Source organism: Mirounga angustirostris, unplaced genomic scaffold (assembly GCF_029215605.1).
Source record: "Mirounga angustirostris isolate CCGP_5_RB_7025 unplaced genomic scaffold, mMirAng1.0.hap1 SCAF_10, whole genome shotgun sequence".
NCBI classification, from domain to species: Eukaryota; Metazoa; Chordata; class Mammalia; order Carnivora; family Phocidae; genus Mirounga; species Mirounga angustirostris.
Genome location: NW_026991718.1, coordinates 30,804,743 through 30,830,284, shown reverse-complemented (window position 1 = coordinate 30,830,284; position 25,542 = coordinate 30,804,743). Strand labels below are relative to the sequence as shown.

The window sequence follows — 25,542 nt, the reverse complement described above, 5'->3', positions numbered from 1 at the left end:
TCCCGCATGTGGGAAGGGAAAGAGAGAACATGGAGGGCAAACAATTTCTTTCTAAGCAATGATGCAGCAATTCCACCATCCTTCTACTCCTATTCCATTGGCAAGAACTTTGTCACATGGCCACACCTAGCTGCAAGGGGGAATGGGAATGTAGTTTTTAGTCAGGTGGCTGTAAGACCAACTGAAAATGCAGAAGAGAGGTGATATAGCTGTGGGTGTCTAGAAGTAAGAATTGGGCACCAGGTGGCTCATTTGGTTGAGTGTCCAACTCTTTGGTTTGGCTCAGGTCGTGATCTCAGGGTTGTGGGATCCAGCCGCATTCGGGCTCCGGGCTTGGTGCAGAGTCTGCTTGGGATTCTCTCCCTCTGCCCCTCCCCCTGCTCAAGTGCTCTCTCTCTTTCTCTCTCAAATAAATAAAATCTTTGAAAAAAAAAAAACAGTAAGGGGGCGCCTGGGTGGCTCAGTCATTAAGCGTCTGCCTTCGGCTTAGGTCATGATCTCAGGGTCTTGGGATGGAGCCCAGCGTCAAGCTCCCTGCTCAGCGGGAGGCCTGCTTCTCCCTCTCCCGCTCCCCCTGCTTGTGTTCCCTCTCTCACTGTGTCTCTCTGTCAAATAAATAAATAAAATCTTTATAAAAAAAGAGTGAGAATCAATTCTTTCACAATGTGGCAATGATGTCAACTGGATTGTGAATCATTGAATCTGTCTCAGTATTGAATTGTAATGTCTGGCATGTTATAACTAGATCCCTTCAAAATACCAGGGATAAAGTAAATAGCAGTCAATACAGACCTGATGCTTCAACCCATTTTCATTTCTAGATTATGTCTTTTTTTTTTTTTTAAAGTAGGCTCTGTGCCCAGTGTGGGGCTTGAACTCATGACCCTGAGATCCAGAGTCACATGCTCTACTGACTGAGCCAGCCACCACTCCAAGATCATTTATCTTCTTTAACACATTCTTTTCTCTCTTTTATCTGAATCTGTAAGGCTGGAGCTTGGTAATCTGGAGGTGATTGGCAATTGTCCTTCCCCACAACAACACTGGGCAGACTTAATCTTTTAAAGTTGTGAAGTGGGTGAAATTTATCTTTGGTGATCTCAGTTCTTTACCTCCCTTCCCTGGACATATAATAGCCATGGTGCTACTGACCATTCAGAACCCTACACCATAGGGCACACAGGGCTGCTCTCCATGTAAGGCTATGGCTGCAAAATTCTCTCTTTTTCTTACCCAACAAAATACACCCTTAGTGTTCCACTTCTAGCTGGTTGATAAGGATGGGAAGTTGGGGGCAGAGAAGGGATATAAGGAGTGGTGGAAATGTTGCTGCTTGTGACAAGAACTCAATTTGTCTAGGTAGAACTATTGCCTCACCTAATTTAAAACGACTAGTGTTTTAAACACTACAGACACCTTACTGTCTGTAGAACCAAAAAAAAAAAAAAAAACCCAACTTTAAATTGCAGATGTATATATTGGTATTCAGGAAGAAACAATTCTAAATATTGTTTTTGTAAATTTCCACTTCTTTTCTGCAAAAAAGCATTGCACACTATAGAAACAATCAAGCAGATGGACTTTCTCTCTTCTCCCTTCCTATGGTCATTTTGATGTCATTGGCAGAAGAGCTGAAGCCATCTTAGATCTTTTTTCTTTTTTCTTTTTTTTTAGAGCGAGAGAGACTGTACATGTGCATGGGGGGTGGAGGCAGAGCAGGGGAAGAGGGAGAGAGAATCTTAAGCAAGCTCCATGCCCAGCTCAGAGCCCAATGTAGGGCCCCATCTCATGACCCTGAGATCATAATGTGAGCCAAAATCAAGAGTCGGACTCTTAACCAACTGAGCCACCCAGGTCCCTCACTACTATCTTTTCTCACTGTAAATCTTAATTATAAGAGTTGACTTGGTGATATGTAAGTTGATTATAGCTATCTTACTTCTCACTTTTTTTTTTAAGATTTATTTACTTATTTTTAGAGAGAGAGTGAGCAGGGAGAGGGGCAGAGAGAGAGGGAATCTCAAGCAGACTCCATGCTGAGTGCAGAGCCTGATGTTAGGCTTGATCCCCGGACCCTGAGATCATGGCCTGAGCCAAAATCAAGAGTCGGATGCTCAACCAACTGAGCCACCCAGGCATCCCAAGCTATCTTTAGTTCTCTACGTTTGTTGCAAGAATAGTTAACATTTAAAAAAATTTTTTGCTACTAATAAAAGATTCCAAAAGAGAGTACACATATTGGCCAATACTTGACAAAGACTCAATGACGGATATATTTATGCAAAGAGCACAATGCTTCCCACATCACAGCACAGGTGGAAAATATTAGTACTTGTATGACACACTGATGGGAGCTGGGGCCAACTGACCTAGAGGCTCTGCATGCACCTGCCTCACCTAACTGTCCCAAGGGTTTAAGGGAATCATTGCCTTGGCACACTCCATTCATTGGGTGGCCTGGTTGGAGAAGACTTATCTAAAACTCTGGTATTCAAAATGTAGTCTTCATATCAGCAGCATCAGCATCATTTGGGTGGCTCTAAAATTTTAGAGATGCAAAATTGGGGGCGCCTGGATGGCTCAGTCAGTTAAGCATCCAACTCTGGATTTCAGCTCAGGTCATGATCTCAGGGTCGTGGGATCAAGCTTCTCATTGGGCTCCACGCTGCGCGTGCAACCTGCTCAAGATTCTCCTTCTCTCTCCCTCTGCTCCTCCCCCACAACTTGCTCGCTCTCCCTAAAAAAGAAGAGAGAGAGAAAGAAAGAGAATCATCTCATTAATACTCTCAATTATTCTTTAAGTATTTTAATACTTTTGGCTTAAACTTACTGGAATGAATTCTGTTCTCTGCAACTGAACTTTGACTGATATAGTCAGCTTTGTTTTCAGGACGATGCATGTAATCACTGATTTATTTAGCAAATATTTATTGAGGGTCTTCTCTGAACAGGTGTTTATATATAGTATATGTTATGTATTTATATATAATTAAAAATCATATTCCTAAGAAAGTAGTTCCATCCAAATAGGGCAGAAAAATTAAAGTTCCAACTCCAATCTAATCACCATAAATAGTTCCTATGTCCTCATTGGTATACTGGAAAGAAGATGGGAATTTAGAGACAAAATATTAGTTTTTCTGAACATGACCAAATGGAGACAGTAAGGACTTGCCCTGTCTACCTCATAAAGTTTCTGTGAAAATCATATAAGGCAATGTATGTGAAACTACTTTGTATATAGTAAAGTTCTATGCAGTGCTGGTTATTTATTTATAATTAGTAATAATAGTAAATTTATCCTACAAACTTTTAACATTGGATGCTTATGATAGCACCTTTAAAGAATACTATTTTTATTTGCCTAATTTTCAATTCAGTGCAAATTCTGATGTTCATGTAATGGCATTCTTTTTTTTCTTTTTTTTAAGATTTTATTTCTTACTTGACAGAGAGAGAGACACAAGCGAGAGAGGGAACACAGCAGGGGGAGTGGGAGAGGGAGAAGCAGGCTCCCTGCTGAGCAAGGATCCCGATACTGGACTCAATCCCAGGACCCTGGGATCACGACCTGGGCTGAAGGCAGATGCTTAACAACTGAGCCACCCAGGTGCCCCCATGTAATGGCATTCTTAAAGGTAAATCAGAGAATGACTACTTTGTGAAAGGAATTTTCACTTTTGAAAAATATTCAAAATAGGAAATCTTTCATTAGATGTGCCTCATTTAATACAATTGGTTGATTGACAAATTTAAATCATACACATTTTGGTACATCCAGTGTACAAAATGAGCTTGGTTGAAAAATGTAATTACATCTTTTAAATGATCTCATTTCAAGTATGGGTGAGGAGCAAATCAAATTGCAGATCAATCTTTGAGACAAAAACATAGACATAACTTGCAAAGCTTACATGTTTTATGGGCTTCTTTTTCTTGAGCTACGAGAAAGAGGAGCTTAATTCAGACCAACGGATGTCTCATCAGTGGCTACTATGTACAATGTTGTAGGTGATGAAGACACAAAGATGAAAGAAATACAGCCATTCTCTAGGCTACAGTCCAGTCCAGCATGTCCAAAGCAGCAGCTGCTTCTACATGTGACTACTGGTCACTTAAAATGCGACTCGTGCAACTCAGAAATAGAATTTTGCATTTTCTTTTATTTCTAACTAATTTAAATGTAAATAGCCATGCGTGACTAGTGGCCATTGCATTGGATGGCACAGGTCTAGCCAAACTCAAGAGCTGACATGTGGTTAGGATGCATGGGCAAAACACTGTCCTTGTCTTAAAATACAGGTAGTCTATTGATCTTCTGGTCATAGGGGTGATGGTGGGGAAAGTGCCACAATGGTTTGGGACCGTACATTATATCAAGAGAAACAATTATACAATTCTGTTAAAAATCCATTCCTTTTGATTCAAATGTCCCCTAACATATTCAGAATGAAAAGACATTGCCAGGCCAAGAAAGCTAAAGATAGGAAAGGTTAAAAAAAAAAAAAAAAAAAAGGAGGCCTAAAAAACCTAGTTTATCTTTATCTTAGTATTCCTTGTCATTTTTAAAGTTGTCCCAGCATAAAAGATGGGGAAAGAATGGGTGAATTAGTAACTTGCTTACCAAAGAAACTTCCTTGATGGGATGAAGTGGGGTGTTTCCAAGAAATTTTTATTTTTCTCAAATTAAAAAAGAAAAGAAGAACCGAGACCTCATACTTAACAATAAAAAGGTATTAAGTACTACTGATCATTCCCAGTTATTTTACGTTCTACACAATTGGGAATCATTGGTAGCACTTAGTACCGTTTTGTAAGTGTGAGCAACTACTTGTTAATTTTGTTTCACTATATTTTCATATGTAAGGTGAATTTACTTTGATAAATTCTATTTACTCTCATCTGGGGATAGAAATGCTATGGTTTTACTCTTTTTGCTTATTAAAATTATTTTTAAAGATGTCTAAAACACTCTCAATTCACAGGAGTTAGAGCGAAGTGGAAATAATTTAAGTATTATTTCTAAGACTAAGTGGCTATCACCGATAATAAGAATCTGAATTTTACCTGTCATTATTTGGTAGATGAGCTAGTCCTCTAAGGTAAATCTATTTTATTTTTGCTGATTTATCACAAATTGTTATTTTTTTAAAGAGGCCAAACATGGTGGCAGTTCTAGCCCCAAAGCAGATGTGCATGATGATAGTACCTGAAAAAGAATACCACTGTGGTTACACTTGACTACACAGCGAGCGAATAGTGCTCAGGGCACTTCCTACAGGGTGCATCCTCTTGGAACCAGTGGCTTCTTTTCACCATAACAAACCCAATGTAGATCAAATTAAAAGGGCTAGCTTGGGTACAGCACCACAGTGCCCTTTCTTGGGGATCTCTGTCAAACACAGAAGTGGTATCATCACAAATACACTCTGGATTTGACAAAGTTGCATAGGAACTAATTGATTTGTCCCTGAATGGACTTTGTTGGTGTTAAAACAGGTCTTAATTAAAATATACCTCTATGGTTTCAATCCTTTGGAAATGTGGCTCAAGAGCATGGTGTGCATAAGGGTTTTATTTACCTGATTTTGCAAGAGCTGAGGCAGGAAACAACGTTTTGTATATTCAGTGAAATAGCCGCAATATTGGAAATTGAGTTTGGGTATGAAAAGTTCATAATTTGTATCTCCAGTTGTTCAAATTATGTATCCATCACAAAATAGAGACACTTCTCTCATGATTTCTGAGCCTTTTCTATAGAAATTAAATTTAAAAATGAACATGAAAACAGCTTAATTTGTAATTTCTTATGGAAGCTAATTAAATTTCCTTGTATCAACAAAAATGGTGAAAACTATAATCTATTCACTCCTTTCTAGAATTACAGCTGCATAGCCCTGGTAGAAATTACGGAATAAACTGGTATCATGATAAGTGACTTTAAGATCTGTGTTCATGGCAGTAAAAATAAAACAATAATTAAATCATTCTTCTTGATGAAGAGTACTGGCTCTGGAATCAGATAGCTTGGATTCTAATTCTGACTCTGGTTTACTTTGTCTCTAGGGCAGGTCCCTTAACCCTTCCTGGATTGTTTCTTTCTTTCTTTCTTTTTTTTTTTTTAAGATTTTATTTATTTGACAGAGAGAGACACAGCGAGAGAGGGAACACAAGCAGGGGGAGTGGGAGAGGGAGAAGCAGGCTTCCCGCGGAGCAGGGAGCCCGATGAGGGGCTCGATCCCAGGACCCTGGGATCATGACCTGAGCCGAAGGCAGACGCCTAATGACTGAGCCACCCAGGCGCCCCTGGATTGTTTCTTTTAACTGTACAATGGGCATAGTAACAATAACACCTATTAGAGGGCTTCTGTCAGAATTTGCTGACAGACCCGTATAACGGTTAGCACAGTGCCTGGCACACTGTAAATGGCTGTTATTATTACATGTATATTATATGTGCCTTGTTTCCTCAACTTGATTGCAAACTTTGAGAAGGCAGGGACCATCTCTTACAGTTTTCTGGTCCCTTCATCACCTAGCACACTATCTTATAAATTAACAGAGTTGGCCCTGAGATTTAAAACTAAAGGGAAACTCAGGGTTAGATTATAAAGGACCTTGACTATCAATTTCCCTAGGGCTGCTCTGGACCTGTCTCCCACTCTAGTAGAGCCCCTGAATCCACTTTTGAGTTGTGGCAATGGTAGTTCATGGCCATTTCTTAGCCTAATCAAGAGCAGCCAATCCAATCAAGCATCCAGACAATCAGCCAAAGGCCTGAGGCTATATGCAGTGCAACAGAAATTCCAGATGGTCGTGGCATTTAGGAGCTGTTTCTGGGTTTCTTAGGCATTTCTCGCTCCTGGGTGGTGTATAATTTCTTTATCCCATCTAAGTTAAATCATGCAGAGTATAATTTATGCCCTCCTTTAGCTCTTCTCATGGTAGAGTGATGAGCTAGCTATCATTTTCCTTATCAAAGGACTTATTGTCACTGAACAACTTATCAGCAACAAGCTCACAGATAACCCATGGTCAACCTACTGATCTGTGTCCTTTAAACATGCTTTCTATGCTTTACTTCTTCAGTTTTTTTATTGAACAGTTGGAGCTATTCCAAAAAAGAACTAAGTTTCATGCTGATACTTAGTATTTAGAATTTAAACTTAAATTCTATTTATCAAAATTACCTGGGGCGCCTGGGTGGCTCAGTCGTTAAGCGTCTGCCTTCGGCTCAGGTCATGATCCCAGGGTCCTGGGATCGAGCCCCGCATCGGGCTCCCTGTTCAGCGGGAAGCCTGCTTCTCCTTCTCCCTCTCCCACTCCCCCTGCTTGTGTTCCCTCTCTCGCTGTGTCTCTCTCTGTTAAATAAATCAATAAAATCTTAAAAAAAAAAATTACCTGCCTTCTGTTAGTAAACACTGAGTATAGCAACAATGTTTGGCAAGGCTTGGTTTCCTTATGGATAAATGTGAGAATCCCATTTTAACCTGGTATAATCTAGGAGTTGGAGGTAGCCTTTGAGAATTTAATATTTTCACCATCACTATAAAATATTTGGAAAGTTTGGATAAGGCCTTCCTTCTGGCTCTTCTCATTCTTCCCAATGCTCTGCCAGTAATATTTCCTCATGTAGCTGGCACTGCAGCTCCCTCTTGGATGTTTTTCTTTTCTTTTTTTCTTTTTTTTTTTTTTTTTTAAAGATTTTATTTATTTGACACAGAGAGAGCTAGAGAGAGCTAGAGACAGAGAGCAAGCACAAGCAGGGGGAACCGCAGGCAGGGAAGAAGCAGGCTCCCCGCTGAGTAGGGAGCCTGATGTGAGGCCTGATGTGAGCCTGGGATCATGACCTGAGCCGAAGGCAGCCGCTTGACCAACTGAGCCACCCAGGCGCCCCATCCTCTTGGATATTTCTTTTGTCCACTTCCATTCTATCTTAATTTAAAAAATAAATTCCTAAAATTTTTTTAGTTCTATTTTGTCAGCGTACACTTGCAGCTGCACACAAATTTGATTATAAGCTCTATGGTGCTGTGAAAAGCTTGCAATTCCCCCCCCCCCCCAAATGACAGGCAGTGTAAATTACAAAGTACAAAATAGTGTATGTTAAAGCACTGCCAGCAATAAATAAAAACGGCTTTTGGGGAAGAAATAACTTTGGAAATGAGGGAGAACGAGGCGGGAGGAGGAAACCGTCCACATACACAGTTAGGAAAAAGCCACATTTAGAGGAGCATCTGAGGGATAAGGACAATGGAAACTCGTAAGGCATCTTGATCCAACGCAGTCCTCCAAGGGGTAAGTCACAGAGGGTAGTTAGGTTGTGTTAGATTTGCTAGTTTCTTTCCTGAAAGATACTGGACTTTTATTTCCCAAGGACCTCAGCCCACTCAAGTGAGTATCTAACTTGTGCCAGGGATCTGCACAGGAACTGGATTTGCAAAGGTGAAAAAGAGCACAGTTCGTCTTCAAGCGTTTCTAGCCTTTAAAACAGAACACCCTAAGAGGTAAGTATAAAGGGCCCTGCTGGAAAAAGAGAAAGCAGCTAGAAGCTTGGAAGAGTCCTCAGGGCTCCACGGAGGAAGTGAGTTGTGGTCCGAAGGACAAACAGAATTTTGTTAGGCTTTTTATCTTTCAAAAATAAACGATAATGTGAAATAAAGAGATCATCCCGAAAGGAAAGGGTTGGGATGAAGGATGACGTATTATATGGAAGATTTAAAACACATTTAACTGGAGCAGGAACTTAAACACACCAGTCCCCTATAACTGTCAGGAAAGAGGGGTCTAGATGACAAATGGGTGCTAACTGATTAAACTGACATTCACCCCCGTGCAGCGTCTTCTTCAGACTTGCACCTTGCGAAATGTACATCTTGACTGCTGTTCTCGAAAATCTAGTTAGGGGCGGGAAGACAGTGCACCCACTTTCATCAGATTTTGAACACAACATAGGGAGAAGGCTACTTTCATGGTTCCAAACCCTTTTCTCCGCTTAGCCTCTGTAGTTCTAAGGGCTGTACGAGGTCTATCTGCAGGGATTTTAGAGGTTTTCCTCATCCTCTTCTGAAGAGAAGTAATAAAAAGCATTTAAATTAGCGGGAGGGCGGTTAACACCCGCAGCCCTGGCTCCACTGCACGCCTCACCGCCCGCGGGGGTTCACTCCGCGCCTGCCTTCGGCTGAGTCCAACAGCGCTAACGGCCGCCGGGCAGCAACGGCTCCCGGGCAGCGCGCTGCGAGCGTTGTGCGCTCGGGACTCGCTGGCCAGCGGCGAATTCACAAGGCGCAGGGAGGGGGGCGAGGCCGAGCCGGGCGGCCCTTGACGAACAGTCCTTCCGGCCAATTGGAAGCCTGGTCGACTTTTCCCCCTGCCAATAGGGAGCAGGACCCAGGCTGAGGGGCGCTTCCCGCGGGCTGCGGCTGGATTCGATCCTGCGCGGCGGCTGCTAAGGCGGGGGCGGAGGCTCGGCCTGGGCGGCGGGGAGCGGATTAGGGGAGGAGGGAAGACCGGAAGCCACGGTCGCGTCCCCATCCTTAGATTCGCTCCCCCGAGCTGGGAGCGGAGACGGAGGAGGAGGGAGAGGCTGAATGTTGGCTCCGTAATAAAGGGGAGCGGCCGCTCCGGAGCCTCCTCCCGGGGCGCCCCCCCCCATCTCGCCCGCTCCCTGCGACCCACCCGGCTCCTGGACGCCCGGCCCCCGAGGCCGGCCCGGCAGCGCAGACCTTCGCTGAAGAGACTCGGCCAGTGGCGGGGACTGGCCGGCGGCGTCCGAGGCCCGCGCCCCGCCGCCACCCCCACCCGCTAGCCCGCCGGTCCCTCCGGCCGCCGCCATGTCCTCCTCCTCATCCTCTCCCAGGGAGACGTACGAGGAGGACCGCGAGTACGAGAGCCAGGCCAAGCGCCTCAAGACCGAGGAGGGGGAGATCGACTACTCGGCCGAGGAAGGCGAGAACCGCCGGGAAGCGACGCCCCGGGGCGGGGGCGATGGCGGCGGCGGCGGCCGGAGCTTCTCACAGCCGGTAACAAAGCGCGGCGCCCCGTCCCCTGTGCCTGGCGGCTCCTCGGGAAGGCAGGGCCCAGCGGCGGGGACTCGGCCCCGGGGCCTTCCGCGCGCCCAGTTTCCCTCTGCTGCTGCGCTGACCCGGTCGGGAAGCGCCGGCTCCTCTCTTTAGGGCTTTTATTCTTCGCCTTACCTGGTTCCCGCATCCCGACCGCGAACCCGGCTCCGGCCTGGCTGCAGGCCCCGCGTGCGAGTTGTCTGCCGGCCCTGAACTTGGGGAGGGTAGCCGGGCGGGGGCGGCGGGGCGGCTTTGCTTCCGCTCGGGGGGGCTTTGGTGCGCGATTAGCTCTTTGTTAGTTTAACTCCTCCGGCGGCTGGCCGGCGTCGAGACGACCCTCTCTCTCCCTTCTGCCCCTGTGGCCGCAGCGTCCGCGCGCCCGTCTCGGTCACAGGATGGTTGCGTGGGTTCCCCCGGGGTCTCTCTTCGTCTGGGTCCTGAGCAGAGCCGTAACCGAATGACAAATTGCGCTCTGGCGCTCACACCCTAGTTCCCCTGAAGGTTTAATTTCAGAATTTTTACTCTTGGAAGGCATGGCGTGCCTGCTTTGCTACCCAGTTTTATGATTATTGCTCAGTACAGATTTTAGCTCTTCGATTAAAAAAAAAAAAATTGTTGGTAGGTGTTAACACCAGCCTTATTTTCAAATAAAACGAATCTTAAAATCGTATCAGCTGTTCATTGACCCTTTATTCCAAATTTGCCCCACGAAAGGAGAAACTGAACTCGGAACTGCATTAAACACACATTCCTGCATTCTTGTTGCTCTTATCAGAAATGTGAGCTGGAGGCAGAAGGAATGTGAAAATCGTCTTATCCACAGCAAGTAGTAGTAACTCAGCTTCAGTTGCATAGAGACTTTAAGGAAACAAAGCAAAGCAAAAGTTTTTGCCCTTTTTTGGTGCACTTAAGATGTCTTAATGGCTTAGATGACCTTTAAACATTTATCACATTTTAATTGTGATTTTTTGAAAGGAAGCTTTACCTGAAGTTTAAGAAATTGTACACGTATATTCTACTTAGAATGTTTAATAAAAGTATTAAGAGGCAAATTATAAGTCTTTTAGCTGTTGTTTGAATTTTTATGTAAAAAATTCAGGTCAGTAGTCCCCAGTGTTAAGAGTTTCCAAATATGAAACAGTGACACATAGGTAGGTTTCAACACATTAGAATAAAGGAACTTCTTCTTCCTCTAAAAAATGTTTCCTTATGGGGGCGCCTAGGTGACTCAGTCGTTAAGCGTCTGCCTTCAGCTCAGGTCATGATTCCAGGGTCCTGGGATGGAGCCCCACAAGGGCTCCCTGCTCGGCGGGAGGCCTGCTTCTCCCTCTCCCACTCCCCCTGCTTGTGTTCCCTCTCTCACTGTCTCTCTCTCTGTCAAATAAGATCTTTTTAAAAAAAAATAAATGTTTCCTTATGGCTAGATATGGCTTTTGATTTTTGTGCCTAGGTATTTGGAATATTCAAAATGTAGCTTGGGCATGTGAATAAAAGAAATGCATGTTTTCTTAAAGTTTCAGTTCAAAGCCAATTCCACTGTGGAATTTGGAAGCAGGAATATTGTAACTGATATTTTAGATGGAGCCAATGGATCAGTGTATTTCTTTTGCCAAAAGTCCTCTAAGTTTTTTGTGTAGTAGCATGAAATGTCTTCCCTTAAGTGTCTTGAAAAGATACTTTAATCTTTTTATGAAAAAAATTTTTTTGAATAATAGATTAGATATTAAGGCAATAGTATTATTTTGGATGTTGGGAAGAAAATAATACATAATTAATATATCCAGAGTGAATTGTATCTGGCAGTGGAAATAGCACTGGGCAGGGCTTGGGGAGAGTCAGAAGTCTTAGCTAACATACAATATGTGCCTTAGGGAAAGTCCGTTAACTACTACTCTTGAGTTCGCTTAGTCTGTAAAATATAAAAGTTGAACCTTTCCATACCTGAAGTTGTAGTTCAGTGATTACTGTAATGCAGCTTTTAAATTACCCAAGCAGAAACTACTATATGCAGATTGAGTTATAAATTCTAATTTTTGTTTATTTTACTGTTGTTTTGTTTCTTAGGAGAGAGTGAACTGCTTTTATTTAACTGTAGAACCAATACTGCACTGTGAAATCTAATGAAGGTTTATTTTTCCTGTTTTAAACCTTTTTATTCATGTAAATTTTGGTACTATTTTGAAATTATTGCAACTATGGAAACCTGTACATAATAAAATTTTATTAGGATAGGCATTCCCTGGATAGAAGTTTAATGTCTAGTGCGTCATCAGCCAGAAATATGGTAATTCATCTAACCGAAATGAGTTTGGCTCAACCTCAGTTGTCCTCCAGTCCAGCCAGGGAAGAAATACCTTGTGGTCAAACTGTTAAACAACAGTAAATGCAGATTAGGTACAATGATAAGCAATCTTTTCAACTCCAGTTGGAGGTTTGTAAGGTGCAAAGTAAGACTTCAAAAATTTATATTATTTAGCTTTAGATAATTAAGTTTCCACTAGTGCTTTAATAATGTATTAGATTTAAAGAGGAAAGTGAGTATTTAAGAAGAGCAGTGTTGGGGTGCCTGGATGGCTCAGTCAGTTAAGCATCTGACTCTTGATTTCGGCTCAGGCCCTGATCTCAGGGTTGTGAGATAGAGCCCCAACTCAGGCTCTGCGCTTAGAGGCTATTTGTCCCTCTCCCTCTGCTCCGCTCCTCTTACGTGCTCTCTGTCAAATAAATCAATCTTTTAAAAAAAGAAAAGTAGTGTTTTTACAAATGCCCCTGTTTAAAGATGAGTTGATCATTGTGAATGATAATGATGTGTTAAGGTGTATAGAGAAATGAGTTAGAAAAAAAGAAATGCATTAGCAGGTTGGATATGAGAAATAAGACACTTCAAATTTATGGCTTCTGGCACTTAATTTGAAGATCAAAAATTCCTAGAGTGTTTCAGATTCACTGGGCTGCATTGTTGAACAAAGCTGGATTATGGAGGTTTGTGCTATGTATTATACAGTTTATTCTCATAGAGTGAGTGGTGTTCTTAAATTTAGCAGGACCTTCAAGATCATATTAATGGTAAATTTCTGTATCTGCTTATTTTTAAGAAAGCAGCTTGACTTCCAAATATTAGGGTTTTACTTGGCAAAACCAATTGAGGAATTAAATCGGGAGGTTACATAGAAAAGATCTGCTTTTATAAAGACCGGTATCAATAAAGATTTATGGAGTGCTAATTCATTTTGGAGACTTTCAAGTTTTTCTTTTATTCTATTCTGCCAGTGAGTAAACAGGCAAATCAGGTTGTTAAAGTGGTTTGTTTGCTGATGAGGTGAAAATTTAAGTTTCTCAACTTTTAATAAATAGACTCACAAGATGGCAAAATGCCAAGATAAAAGTGTAGATCCTAGGATTTTCTAATGGTATGTATTAGGTAGAAAATCTAGTTTGAATTTAAGATACACTTCTATACTTTTAGGGTCTGAATTACAGAGATGCATAGGGATATTATGATGGCTTATTGGATGACTATGGGATGGGAGATGAGAGGGGGTCACTTTGTTAGCTTAACTCCCACAGGAAAAAGTTAAGAGGCTGACAGTGAGCATAGTAACTACACCCTGGGCAATAAAAAAGTTAAAGGATGTGTGCCCTGGAGGTAAGTGCCAGCGTCTCGAGGCTTCTATAGCAATAACGTTCTCTGTCTCCTTTAGCTAAGCTGTTGCAATAGAGTGAGGATTTTCTGGCTTGGCATTAGGAAAGAAGTGAAAAGTAATAGGTTTTACTATCTTTCGGTTTTAACAAGTCACTGTATTTCTTTGTGTTAGTACATACAGTGAAAAGAGCTGCTAATAGAGCCGTAAGCCCAACCAAGGCAGGTGTCTTGGATCTGCTACCAACATATTTTGTGACTTAACCTCTCTGGAACTCGGCGATCACATGAGAAGGTTGGATTAGATGATCACTGTGATCTCTTCACTCATCAAAAAACAATACTTGAGCCCTTTTTGTGTGCTAGGTGCTGTTCTCAGTGATGGAGATATAAAAGTTTAAAAAAAATTCCGTATCTAAAAATCTGTGATTCTACGTCATTTAGTGCTTTTTTTTGCCTCTATGAATTGAATACAACTTTCAAAGCTTGTACTTGCAGCCACAGCAACAATTCAGGTGAGCTTAAGCAAAACAAAAAGTTGGCAGAGGTAGGGAGTTTATTGGCCCATGTAACTGAGAAAGCCAAATTGTGGCAGTGGTTTCAGGCATGGCTGGATCTAGGGATTTAGATGATGTCATTGAGACTTGATTCTGTATGCTCTATTTCCTCTCTGTAGTTATAAAGCTAGACTTACATTCTTTTTTTTTTTTTTTTTTTTTAAGATTTTTGTTTATTTATCTGACAGAGACACAGCGAGAGAGGGAACACAAGCAGGGGGAGTGGGAGAGGGAGAAGCAGGCTTCCCGAGGAGCGGGGAGCCTGATGCGGGGCTTGATCCCATTCCCTGGGGATCATGACCTGAGCTAAAGGCAGACGCTTAACGACTGAGCCATCCAGGCGCCCCTAGACTTACATTCTTACAGCTAGCAAGTGGAGAACACCGTTCTCCCCAGTGTCCGTATGTATCCCTTCTGATCAACACTTTTTATCTTCTCTCTCCCTGCAACTAATCACTGGGCTACCTCTGAAATTGGTCAGGCATGACTGTGTGATTGAGAATACCAGTGGAGTAACAGAGTTCCAGGTGCGTGTGTGTATGTGTGTATGTGTTTAATCAGGAGAAGGGAAAGGGGTTCTGGGTAGGCAAAACCAAATAATTTCTACTACATGAGCAAAAAAGCAAAGGTTTTTTTTTTTTTTAATTAAAAAATTTTTTTTTAATTTAAAAAAAGTTTTTTTTTAAAGATTTTATTTATTTGAGAGAGAGAGAGAGCATGGAAGGGGGGAGGGTCAGAGGGAGAAGCAGACTCCCCACTGAGCAGGGAGCCCGATGCGGGGCTTGATCCCGGGACTCTGGGATCATGACCCGAGCCGAAGGCAGATGCTTAACACCCAGGAGCCCCAAGAGCAAAGGTTTTTTAAAAAGTTATTTGAATCATATGGCTGTTCTTTTTAATCTTCGCTCTGTTATGTGATCAAGTGTATCTAAAAACTTTAAATAAGAAAATTAAAGGGTTTCCCGTATTTTGGATCTGCTGTATTGTTTCTTTAGGAAAAAAAAAAGAAACGGGTGCCTGGGTGACTCAGTTGGTTAAGTGTCCAACTCTTGATTTTGGCTCAGGTCATCATCTCAGGGTGGTGGGATCGAGCCCATGTTGGGCTCCATGCTGGGCATGAAGCCTGCTTAAGATTCTCTCCCCGCCCCCCTTTCTCCCTCTCTAAAAAAAAAAAAAGTAGAAGAAGTAAAGAGATATGATTGTTTAATAAGAAAAATTGTAACACTCTAAGCATAGTGTGAGTTAAAAAATATTCGCAGCTGTCCCTTAAAACACCTTTTTTCTTCATTTGTATGAACAACCCAAATAAAAGGGATAACCTTAAATCTCTAGAAATACTGTACTCATTTCTTGGTATAGTGTTGATAAATTCTTTTTTTTTTTTTTTTAAAGATTTTTATTTATTATTTGACAGAGAGAATGAGAGAGAGAGAGCACATGAGAGGGGGGAGGGTCAGAGGGAGAAGCAGACTCCCCGCCGAGCAGGGAGCCCGATGCGGGACTCGATCCCGGGACTCCGGGATCGTGACCTGAGCCGAAGGCAGTCGCTCAACAGACTGAGCCACCCAGGCGCCCCAATTCTTTTTTTTTTAATGTTGATAAATTCTAATGCATCCAGAGAATGATTACCAGAATGGAAAAGACACTTGAAATCACATTATAAGAGGAATGACAGAAGAATCTGGGGCTATTTAGCCTGAAGGGTATATTTAGGTATGGTTTGAGTAATCATTACAAATAATTGGAGGGTTATCATTAGAAGAGGGAAATGTAGATAAGGGCAGGGGGCACCATTTAATATTTCTTGAACCCTTGCTAAATAACTACATCTTGCACTGTGCTAGACATTTTATATTTATTGTTCCACTTATTTACTGCAACCTTACATGATACGGATTTTTTTTTTTTAATAGTGAAACCAAGGCTTGAAAAGGTAATTAGCCTAAGATCAGTGAGCCAGTAAGTGTCCAAAGATTCAAATGCTGGTCTGACTTCAAAGGCCATTTTGGGTACAAAACTACAGAGAGACAGATTTGGGTGCATATTATGAAGAATTTTCTAAAAATATAATGGACTGTCTCATGAGTAGTATGTTTCTTGTCATTGGAGGTGTGTAAGGAGAAGCTGGATAATCACTTGGCATTGGTTCTGTGTCTGGTGTTGGGGTATGAATTATTGAATTTGAGGTTGGTCTTTTTTAATCCTGTAATTGTAAGAGGGCAGAAGAAGGCTGTTCATTTGCTCTTGAGCATGTGTTGTGCTATTAAGCATGTGTTGTGTATAGAGATGTCGGGAAAACAGAAAAGCCTAATAAGGACATTGTGCCTGGCCTTTACTGGTTTACAGTTGTTGCTTTACTATGTGAAGAGACATTAATGGGCCCTTTTTTTTTTCTTTTTATTAACATGCATTATTTCAGGGGTACAGGTCTCTGATTCATCAGTCTTAACACAATTCACAGGCTCACCATAGCACATACCCTCCCCAATGTCCATCACCCAGCCACCCCATCCCTCCAACTCCCCTCCACTCCAGCAACCCTCAGTTTGTTTCCTGAGATTAAGAGTCTCTTATGGTTCGTCTCCTCCTCCGGTTTCGTCTTGTTTCATTTTTCCCTCCCTTCCCCTATGATCCTTTGCCTTGTTTCTCAAATTCCTTATATCAGTGAGATCACATGATAATTGTCTTTCTCTGATTGACTTAATTTGCTTAGCATAATACCCTCTAGTTCCACCCATGTCATTGCAAATGGCAGGATTTCATTTTTTGATGGCTGCATAATATTCCATTGTGTGTGTGTGTGTGTGTGTGTGTATACACCACATCTTCTTTATCTAATGGGCCCTTATTCCTCTCAGAATCTTCATTTATACTCTCTTGAGCTTCCCTTCTCTTCAGAAGAGTGTGGTCTTCAATCAGCAATAGTCAAAATTAGCACTTAAAGTTGGTATTATTAGAGTTGGTCCTTGAGATAGCCTTTAAGGGGCTGGGAGTTTGGAATGATTATGACTAGACTGGTCTATAGCCTGCAAAGGGGACCAAATAATGCCTCCATTATAGTTGACAAAGTTTGCCTAAAGAAGGGATAGAGTAATTAAAAAAGAAAAAAAGTATATGTAAAGTGAAGGCATGCCTTCATTTGCTAAGTGCTCACTTGGAATATTGTTTTTAGTCTGATAAGTAATCAGTATAAATAGATCAGGAGGGAGCCTAGATAACTAAATATTTGAAATGGAAGGACTTTGGGCTTCTGTATGAGAAAAGATTAAAAAAAACTTTTTGAACTGGCGAAGACATGATCAAAGTGTTAATACATGGATGGGGTAAATAATACTGATTTAGTCACCAATTTAGGAATTGGATGATGCTTTAAAGAGGTAATTTTAGGGTAAGTAAAAGAAGTACAGATGATTTCAGATTTCTTACCACCAGTATGTAGCATAGGTAGAGATAAGAAAATACTGATTTGAGAAAAATTTTAGGGGGCGCCAGGGCGGCTCAGTTGGTTAAGTATCTGACTCTTGATTTTGCCTCAGGTCACGATTGAACCCCAACGTTGGGCTCTGCCCTGAGCATGGAGCATGCTTAAATTAAGATGCTCTCTCCCTTTTCCTCTACCTCCCTTCCCCTCCTTGTGCACACTCACTCTTTCTCTCTACAAACAAACAAACAAAAAAAACCCCAAAACTTTTAATATTGGGGGCAAAAGGGGTGGTAAAAATATTGTTTGAAAAGATATCACTAATATATTAGATTTATATTTGGAAACAACCCTAGGATTTTTTTCTTTTTTTACTTAGAAGGGATAAAAAATTTTTAAGTTCAGGAAAAGGGGACATAATATAAAGATTAGAGAAATATCAAGGTAGATAAACTCATGAATGGCATATTCACCGAGTGGGAATTAGGAAAATACAAGGGGAATAGGATATGTTCTCTGCCTTGAAGTTGAGATAATTGTATCTTCCCCTAAGTACCATGTTGCTTGCATTTAATAGCTTCTAGCTTCTGAAGAATGACTTAAGTCTTGAACTGTTCCATTTAGGAAATAAAATTAAATAATAATATATTAATATCAGATATTTTTGAGGGATTTTAAAAAATTGGTCCTATAATCCATTTCTTTGTGAGAAGACCAATTTGAAAAATAGTCATATTTTTTAGCGTTGTATTCAAGATAGTGGTTATCCACGATGGGAAGGGAGGTAGGAGATATATTCAGCTGATTGGTAGTGTTTTATTTATTAAACTGGGTGGTGAGTTAATGACTGTTTATACTGTTCTTCATACCTTATTGTAGGCCTTAAATATTATATAGTAAAATAATTTCCCAACTTTTTATTATGTGAAATATTCAATTACATATGCCCTTCACCTAGATTCAGCAGTTTTTAACATTTTGCCATTTGGGATTTTATCTCCATATGTGTATATCTATATTTATATACATTTTTTCCCCCCAAACTGTGAAAGTAACTTGTACACACTGTAACAATCCATCCCTAAATATCCCAGCTTTCCTAAGAATAAGGATATTCTTTTCACATAAACATTACCATTATCATAATGGTACCTAAGACAATAAATAGTTCTGTTACATAATATAATATCCTGTCTGTATTTAAATTTCTCCAGTTGTCCCTAAGATGTCTTTTATAGCAGTTTTTATCTATTATAAAATAAAGACTCAAGTAATGCCTTTGGTTGTTGTCTCTCTTTAGTCTTAATCTAAAATCTTCCACTTTTTTTATACTAACTTTTTGAAGAGTCTTGGCCAATGTAGTTTTCTTCTGCACATTTACCTTCACCAGCTGATTTCTAAGGATCAACTGAGATGACTTATTTCTTGAAGTTTATTGTTGTCTCATTGTTTTTAGAGTAAAACTTGTTTAAATATGTGTTCGGAATTAAGTTTTCAGGTGTGATTTAGAGCTCTTTTCCTGCATTGTTGTCCAGTTATATTTAGTAGCTTAATGATAATGCACATTTGGTTGTTGAGTTTCACTTAGGTAGAGTCTCATTTGTTAAGGTTGTTAATAGAGTGTTTGGTTACATAGTGTACAATCAGAATGATTCATTTCAAACTTAGTGGCATGTAATGAATATCTGCTTGACCATAGAAAAGACTCAGCATAAGCAATTCAAATGAAATTCCACCTATTGAATTAGTATTTGCAGAGGACTGAATTTATTTGTTGAATTTGACAGTAGTGTAAGAGAATAGTCGTCCCATGGTTGCTTTACATATTTAAATCAGCTCTTTTCTTTTCTTTTTTTTTTTTTTCCAGCTCTTTTCTTTAAGCCATGATGTAATTTTTTTATTGGCAGGGCACAGGACTGTTATATTTTTCTAATAGTCTTTATAGTAAAGAGAAATTGGTGAGTCTTTTAAAATAGTCATAAAGAGATTTAACTTTCTTAAAATGATTAAGTTTTAAAGGTAAAATATTGGTGCTTTTTGTCTGTCTGTAGGAGGAAAAAACCTTTCATTTAATAGATTTTTTTGGTGTGTGTATATGGATCGTATGTGGAAGTCATTTCTGAAGTGAAATAAGAGAGATGCCCAGTAGCTAGTTGTAAATACAGATTTTTGTCTTAATAGAAGTTGAATAAGTAAATGAGAGACCTATTTTCATTTTCAAAGTAATTCTCATATGTAGTCCATATACTTATATTAAAACTGCCTTCTAGGAGTACTCAGAGATACACAGTACTCCGTAAAAGCCCTGGAAGGCTTGCATTTTTGAGTGTTACTTGTTCATCAATAGAGATGGTACCTTGTATAAATTTAAGCTGTCAAGTGTAGTGCTTTCCCATGTCGGGCTCCCTCCTCGCAGGGAACTGCTTCTCCCTCTCCTCCCTGCTCTGCTCTCTCTCACTATCTGTCTGTCTCTCAAATAAACAAATAAAATCTTAAAAAAAAAAAAAAAAAGCTTCAAATTATAGTGGGACTAGATAACCAATTAAACAAGGGCAAAGGAGGATATAAATAAAGTTTACAATCTTTATATTAAACATTTTAAATTGGGACTTTTTGTTCATTTGGACTACTTGAGATTTTTATTTTATGGAGGTGAAACTATGAAATTATGAATATAAAATATAATTCCAGTCATAGCATACTCTGTATCTGCTGAATTTGTTTCTGAGATTTTATTGAAGTTGAAATAAGTTATTAACTTAATGTTGTACTTCTTTTTAAGAGAGAATACTCCCTTTTGAGAAATCAAAATGTTCATGCCAAACATTTAATTGATGATTTTATTCTCAGGTCCTTTTGCTAACTTGTGAATGCAATTTGGTTTGGATTTTTTTTTTTTTTTAATGTTTGCTTTTTAATGCAGAATTGAATTTACTAAAGATGCAATTTAGACTTCTAAAGTTTTTAACTAGAAATTATTTTCTTTTGCTAGGAGGCAGGTGGAAGTCATCATAAAGTTTCTGTTTCACCTGTTGTCCATGTTCGAGGACTCTGTGAATCTGTGGTGGAAGCAGACCTTGTGGAGGCTCTGGAGAAATTTGGGACAATATGGTAAGGCTCATAGGGACTTCATGCAGATTGAGAACAGTATGGTAAAAGCCTTGATGTTTAACCATAGTATATATTGCTTGCCTGTGACTATTTCTTTAGAACCTCTGTATTTCTTTTAAGCCTCTTATTTTTAACCTTCTGGGATGATGCATGGATGTATTTTTTGGATCCATGATCACCTCACACTCCTCAGCCAGGTTTTATGTAAAATAGATTATGTCATCTTTCATCTGATTTTCAAATGAGTCCATGATTCCTTGTTAAGCACTGTTTTAATGTTTGAATGAGTTGATAACACCCTTCGTCTTCAGAGTTTTAAGTAGTGGTACTTAAAAACTGATTTTTTGTTGTTTATTTTGGAATATTTAAGAATTAATAGGCAAATAACAGTGGGTAGATTAAGGATAGGCATTATTTGCTTAGGTGTGTGTTGCTGAGTTCTTATGCAGACGATGAGCAGTCAGTGTTTTATCCTAGTTTGTTTTATTTTTGTGTTTAGTATTCACTCAGGCTCCTCCTTTCTCTTCCCACAGCTGGTGTATGCTTAAGGATATTGACTTAAGTGAAAACATAATCAGAAAAGTGAATCTGCTGCCAAAAATAGACACTCAAAAATTCTTTCTAAATTATTTTTGGAGTATGCCCGGCTGTTGTTCTCTTCTTAGTATGGGTAGCCTGGAGTTGATTTTATTATTTTTTCCTTGGTGAATACGTTTGGGGTTTTGGTTATAGGCATCAGAGACACAGACTAACTCAAAATATAGAAACAGCAGAGAAATTTCAGTATATTTGCTGAGATTGATTGTTTCAATCTTACAAAAATTTATGTGGGGTTCTGAGTTTTGAAAGGATGCATAACTAGATGGTGAGGGAGTAATCAGAGATGTCTGGCAGGAATCGTTGCTTCAAAGGAGTAGTAGTGTTAGGTAACACCTTCCATCATGGCATCTTTTTTCTTTTTTTAATTTTATTTTATTTTCCTTGATGACCTTATTGAGAGGTGGATGACTTGGGACACCTGTTATCCTCAGCTTATGTACCTCAGAAACCACAGTTACATATTGTTATTGGCAATCTACACGGGCAGGAGAAAGTCCATTTCTTAAAGTGTCATTAAGATGACTGTATCACTTCTTGTCATTTCAAGTGGATATTGGAAATGAAGTTTGTCTGGAGCTTTATATATTGAAGCAGACCCTTAGACCTTATTTAGACTTGACATGTTGGCACTAGACTAACTCTATGGGTTGCATTATCCCATGGAGTTAGAAAGAGATGGTTATTTCTGGCTTATTTTTTCTTCTGTTTTTTTATATTGGGCTTTTAAAGTTATTTCCTTAAAGTGAAGAAATACTGAAGCAATATTAGAAAACAAGTTGATGAGCAAATACTGGTGGAAACTTTAGAGAAATAATAACTGTGTTGATATTTTGATGTTAATTATGACCATGACCCAGATGTGGGGCAGTAAAGAAATAGGACTATTTGTTGAAGTTGGTGAGTTATTTGAATCACTTTTGAGTGGCTGTACATTTTTAGCCTGTATACTTTTTGATATACAGGTAGATATATGGTAGAGTGTTTTATATATGAATGTAATTCATAATTTGCATAGTACATCATTCTACCCCCAGGATTGGTAGTTTTGTGGATGAAAAAGTCATGAAATAGGGGCTCCTGGGTGGCTCAGTCATTCAGCGTCTGCCTTCAGCTCAGGTCATGATCCCAGGATCCTGGGATCGAGCCCCCACATCGGGCTCCCCACTCAGCAGGAAGCCTGCTTCTCCCTCTCCCACTCCCCCTGCTTGTGTTCCGTTCCCTCTCTCACTGTGTCTCTCTCTGTCAAGTAAATAAAATCTTAAAAAAAAAAAGTCATGAAATAATTGGAACAAATTAGTGTATAATTAAAAGTTTAATTGGCATAAATATGTGGAATAGGAGTTTTAATTGTATGAAATGCTCTTGAATAAGAGGTGGCTACTGTTGAAGCTGAAAGAACCTTGAATAGCCTCCAAAGAGGAGTTTTGCTTCAAAATATTGCATGTATAGAACCTTTCTCTGTTTATTTCTTTAGTGGTGTGTGTGGGATTATAAAGATTATATAGAAACTGCTCATATTAAAAAGATGTGTCGCTAAGTTCAACATACAGTAAGTTTATACCTAAAAACTAAATGCGTAGGATAGAATACAATGTTGAGAATGGTTGTGTCAGTATAATAAAATTCTATATATTTTTTGTCTTTATTCTGTAATGTATTCATGTATTAGGATCAAAAGAATGTTTAAAAATTCATACTGAGTCTCTCTTCCTCCCTTTTCCCCTTCCATTAAAGGAGAGGATGCGACGTATAATTAGCTGTATTGGTTTAAAATTTTAAAACAAAACTTTTGGGGCCTAATTTGTATAATAAATCTTTTGCCGCCTCCTGTTTTCATTTAAAAATTAGTAAATGTGTTTCGAGTTACAAGTTGAAAGCACTGTGACCTTACCATGTCCCTTAGCCCTTTTGTTAATTTTTTTCTTTTCTTTGGTCTTCCCGTCTTCCTCAATACTAGTGCTTTTAAAGATTTCTTGTAAATTATGTGCCAGACAGTTTAGGTGCATTCTAAAATGTTTGTGACATTCTAGTTTCCCCTTCTTTATCTTCATGTAATGGCACTTCTTAACTTTTAAGTCTGTGCTTCTAGCTCACTTACTGTAGTTATAGAAGGCAGTTTTACTATGACCATGTCTATAATAGGCAAATAAAGAATTTATTTTTGAACCTTTATAATTTTCTGTGTGCCAAAGAATCAGAGGGCATTATTAACGTATTTACTTGGTAATACCATTTAGCTATTCAACCAACTTATATTTTTGTGAGAGGGGAATGTTTATTCTTCTTTCATTTCTTTAGCGTAGTCCTGATCCCAGGGTTTTCTAATTTTTGTATGCAAGACTTCAGAACTTTAGCAAGAAATTTCTAAAAGGAATGTTTTTCTCTCCTGGGATTTATATTTTGCATTCATAATTGGTAAATCTTTAATTCAAGGTCTTTTGTTTCTGTATTCTTTAATTTTGAACGATGTGGGTGGGGAGAGCTAACAAGCCTCATAGACCAACAAATATTGATTGAATGCCTGTTATGCATCAGCTCTGTTTCTAGATTCTGAGGATATGAAGATGAATGAGGCAAGGCAAGCAGTTTGTATGTAGTAACATAATCTTGACAACAGGATTGTCAAGTTGAAACTCTTTCAAGTTTTATAAATGAGGAAGCTGAAATTCATAAGAAATTATGTAACTTGCCAGGTTACAAAGTGGTCTGTTACTTATTAATAAGCCATTTGCCACTTTCTAAAGGGTAGCAGTAGGTCTGGATGCTTATTGAGAAACAGTGCTTTCACTGAGTACCTGATCTGATGTTTTTTTCTGCAGCCTTCTACTGTTATAAAACCATGATAATTGTTTTTTTAAAACATTTTTAAGGTGCTTGTTCTTGTGAACAGAGGACATGTTGTTTCCCCTGGTATGATCCATGTGCTTTGACTTCTTTCTTCCCTTCCTCCCTTCATTGCTTTATTTTTCATTTCATATACTAAAATATGTTCCTCCAGTGAGATGTGAATAACTTCACCCTCTTGCTCATAGGCAACCATGATTACTATAATCTAGTGAATATCTTTTCGTAGATTCTTTAATATTTAAAAATATTTTGGAGGAGATTATTTGTATGAAATTTGGTTGGTTTGGAGTTGCTTCTATGTATCTTTTGATTCTCTAGTTTTTAGTAAGATAAATGAAAGTATATAGTCAGTTCTTAGTTATTAGCGTGGGCACTTATTTATTTGGAAAATTTAATAGAGGTAGTAGTTTCTGTTGTTTAGGGGTCCTATCTGCTAATCTTCTCTTGAGTTTTATTTCCATTGGTTTCTATATCTAGATATTTTCTAATACTGCTTGGGAGTGGCAGCCTGAAGAATAAATGGGGCGGTGTCATTAGTAACTGGTAACAGAGACTTATGCTTGAGGAGGGCAAAAAGTGGAAAACCTTTCGGTCACAGGAAGATAAGCTTTCAAATATGCATCATCTATCTGGTGTACCACAATTTATTTGGATGATTTAAGAATTGACTAACACTGGATAAATGTAGTGAAGGATACTAATCTGTGTGATTTGACACATTTTTATTAAAGTCTGCTTTTCCTTGATTGAGAATAAATAATGTTAACTGAATTTATTATATTTGGGTATTCTTTCCAATCTCCCTTTCAGCTATGTTATGATGATGCCGTTTAAACGGCAGGCTCTAGTGGAATTTGAAAACATAGATAGTGCCAAAGAATGTGTGACGTTTGCTGCGGATGAACCTGTGTACATTGCTGGTCAACAGGCTTTTTTCAACTATTCTACAAGCAAAAGGATCACTCGACCAGGAAATACTGATGATCCATCAGGAGGCAACAAAGTTCTTCTGCTATCAATTCAGAATCCTCTCTATCCAATTACAGTGGTATGCATTTTAGTATAATAAACTAAATTAAAAGTGATTTTGAAAATTGCCTCTAGAGTGACTAACCTGTAGTTTTCTTCACTGCCATCTAGATATTTAAAAACAGTGTTTTTTAAAAGAATTTTTAACATGAATCTTAATTTTGACTATCATGTTTAATGAACAAAGAAATGGTGAGCACTGAAGCTAAAAAGGTCAGAAGTGCAGTTGTCACAAATAAGCACTTTTAAAAATTTGTATTATTTAGCATCAATATTAAC

At 39.4% G+C, this 25,542-nt stretch overlaps 2 protein-coding genes across 2 annotated transcripts in view; one reads left to right on the top strand and one right to left on the bottom strand.

Annotated features, from left to right (window-relative positions):
• Positions 1–10,713, bottom strand: part of GALM (galactose mutarotase) — a 104,427-nt gene extending 93,714 nt beyond the window's left edge. The window contains exon 1 of the mRNA XM_064572135.1: positions 10,197–10,713. Within this exon, the coding sequence (XP_064428205.1) occupies positions 10,197–10,209 (13 nt within the window). The 5' untranslated portion in view covers positions 10,210–10,713. The remainder of the gene's footprint in view (positions 1–10,196) is intronic.
• The window catches only part of HNRNPLL (heterogeneous nuclear ribonucleoprotein L like), a 38,430-nt gene continuing 22,394 nt past the window's right edge, over positions 9,507–25,542 (top strand). Inside the window, exons 1-3 of the mRNA XM_054509686.2 lie at positions 9,507–10,022; positions 20,669–20,787; positions 25,045–25,282. Coding sequence (XP_054365661.1) covers positions 9,834–10,022; positions 20,669–20,787; positions 25,045–25,282 — 546 coding nt within the window. The 5' untranslated portion in view covers positions 9,507–9,833. The remainder of the gene's footprint in view (positions 10,023–20,668; positions 20,788–25,044; positions 25,283–25,542) is intronic.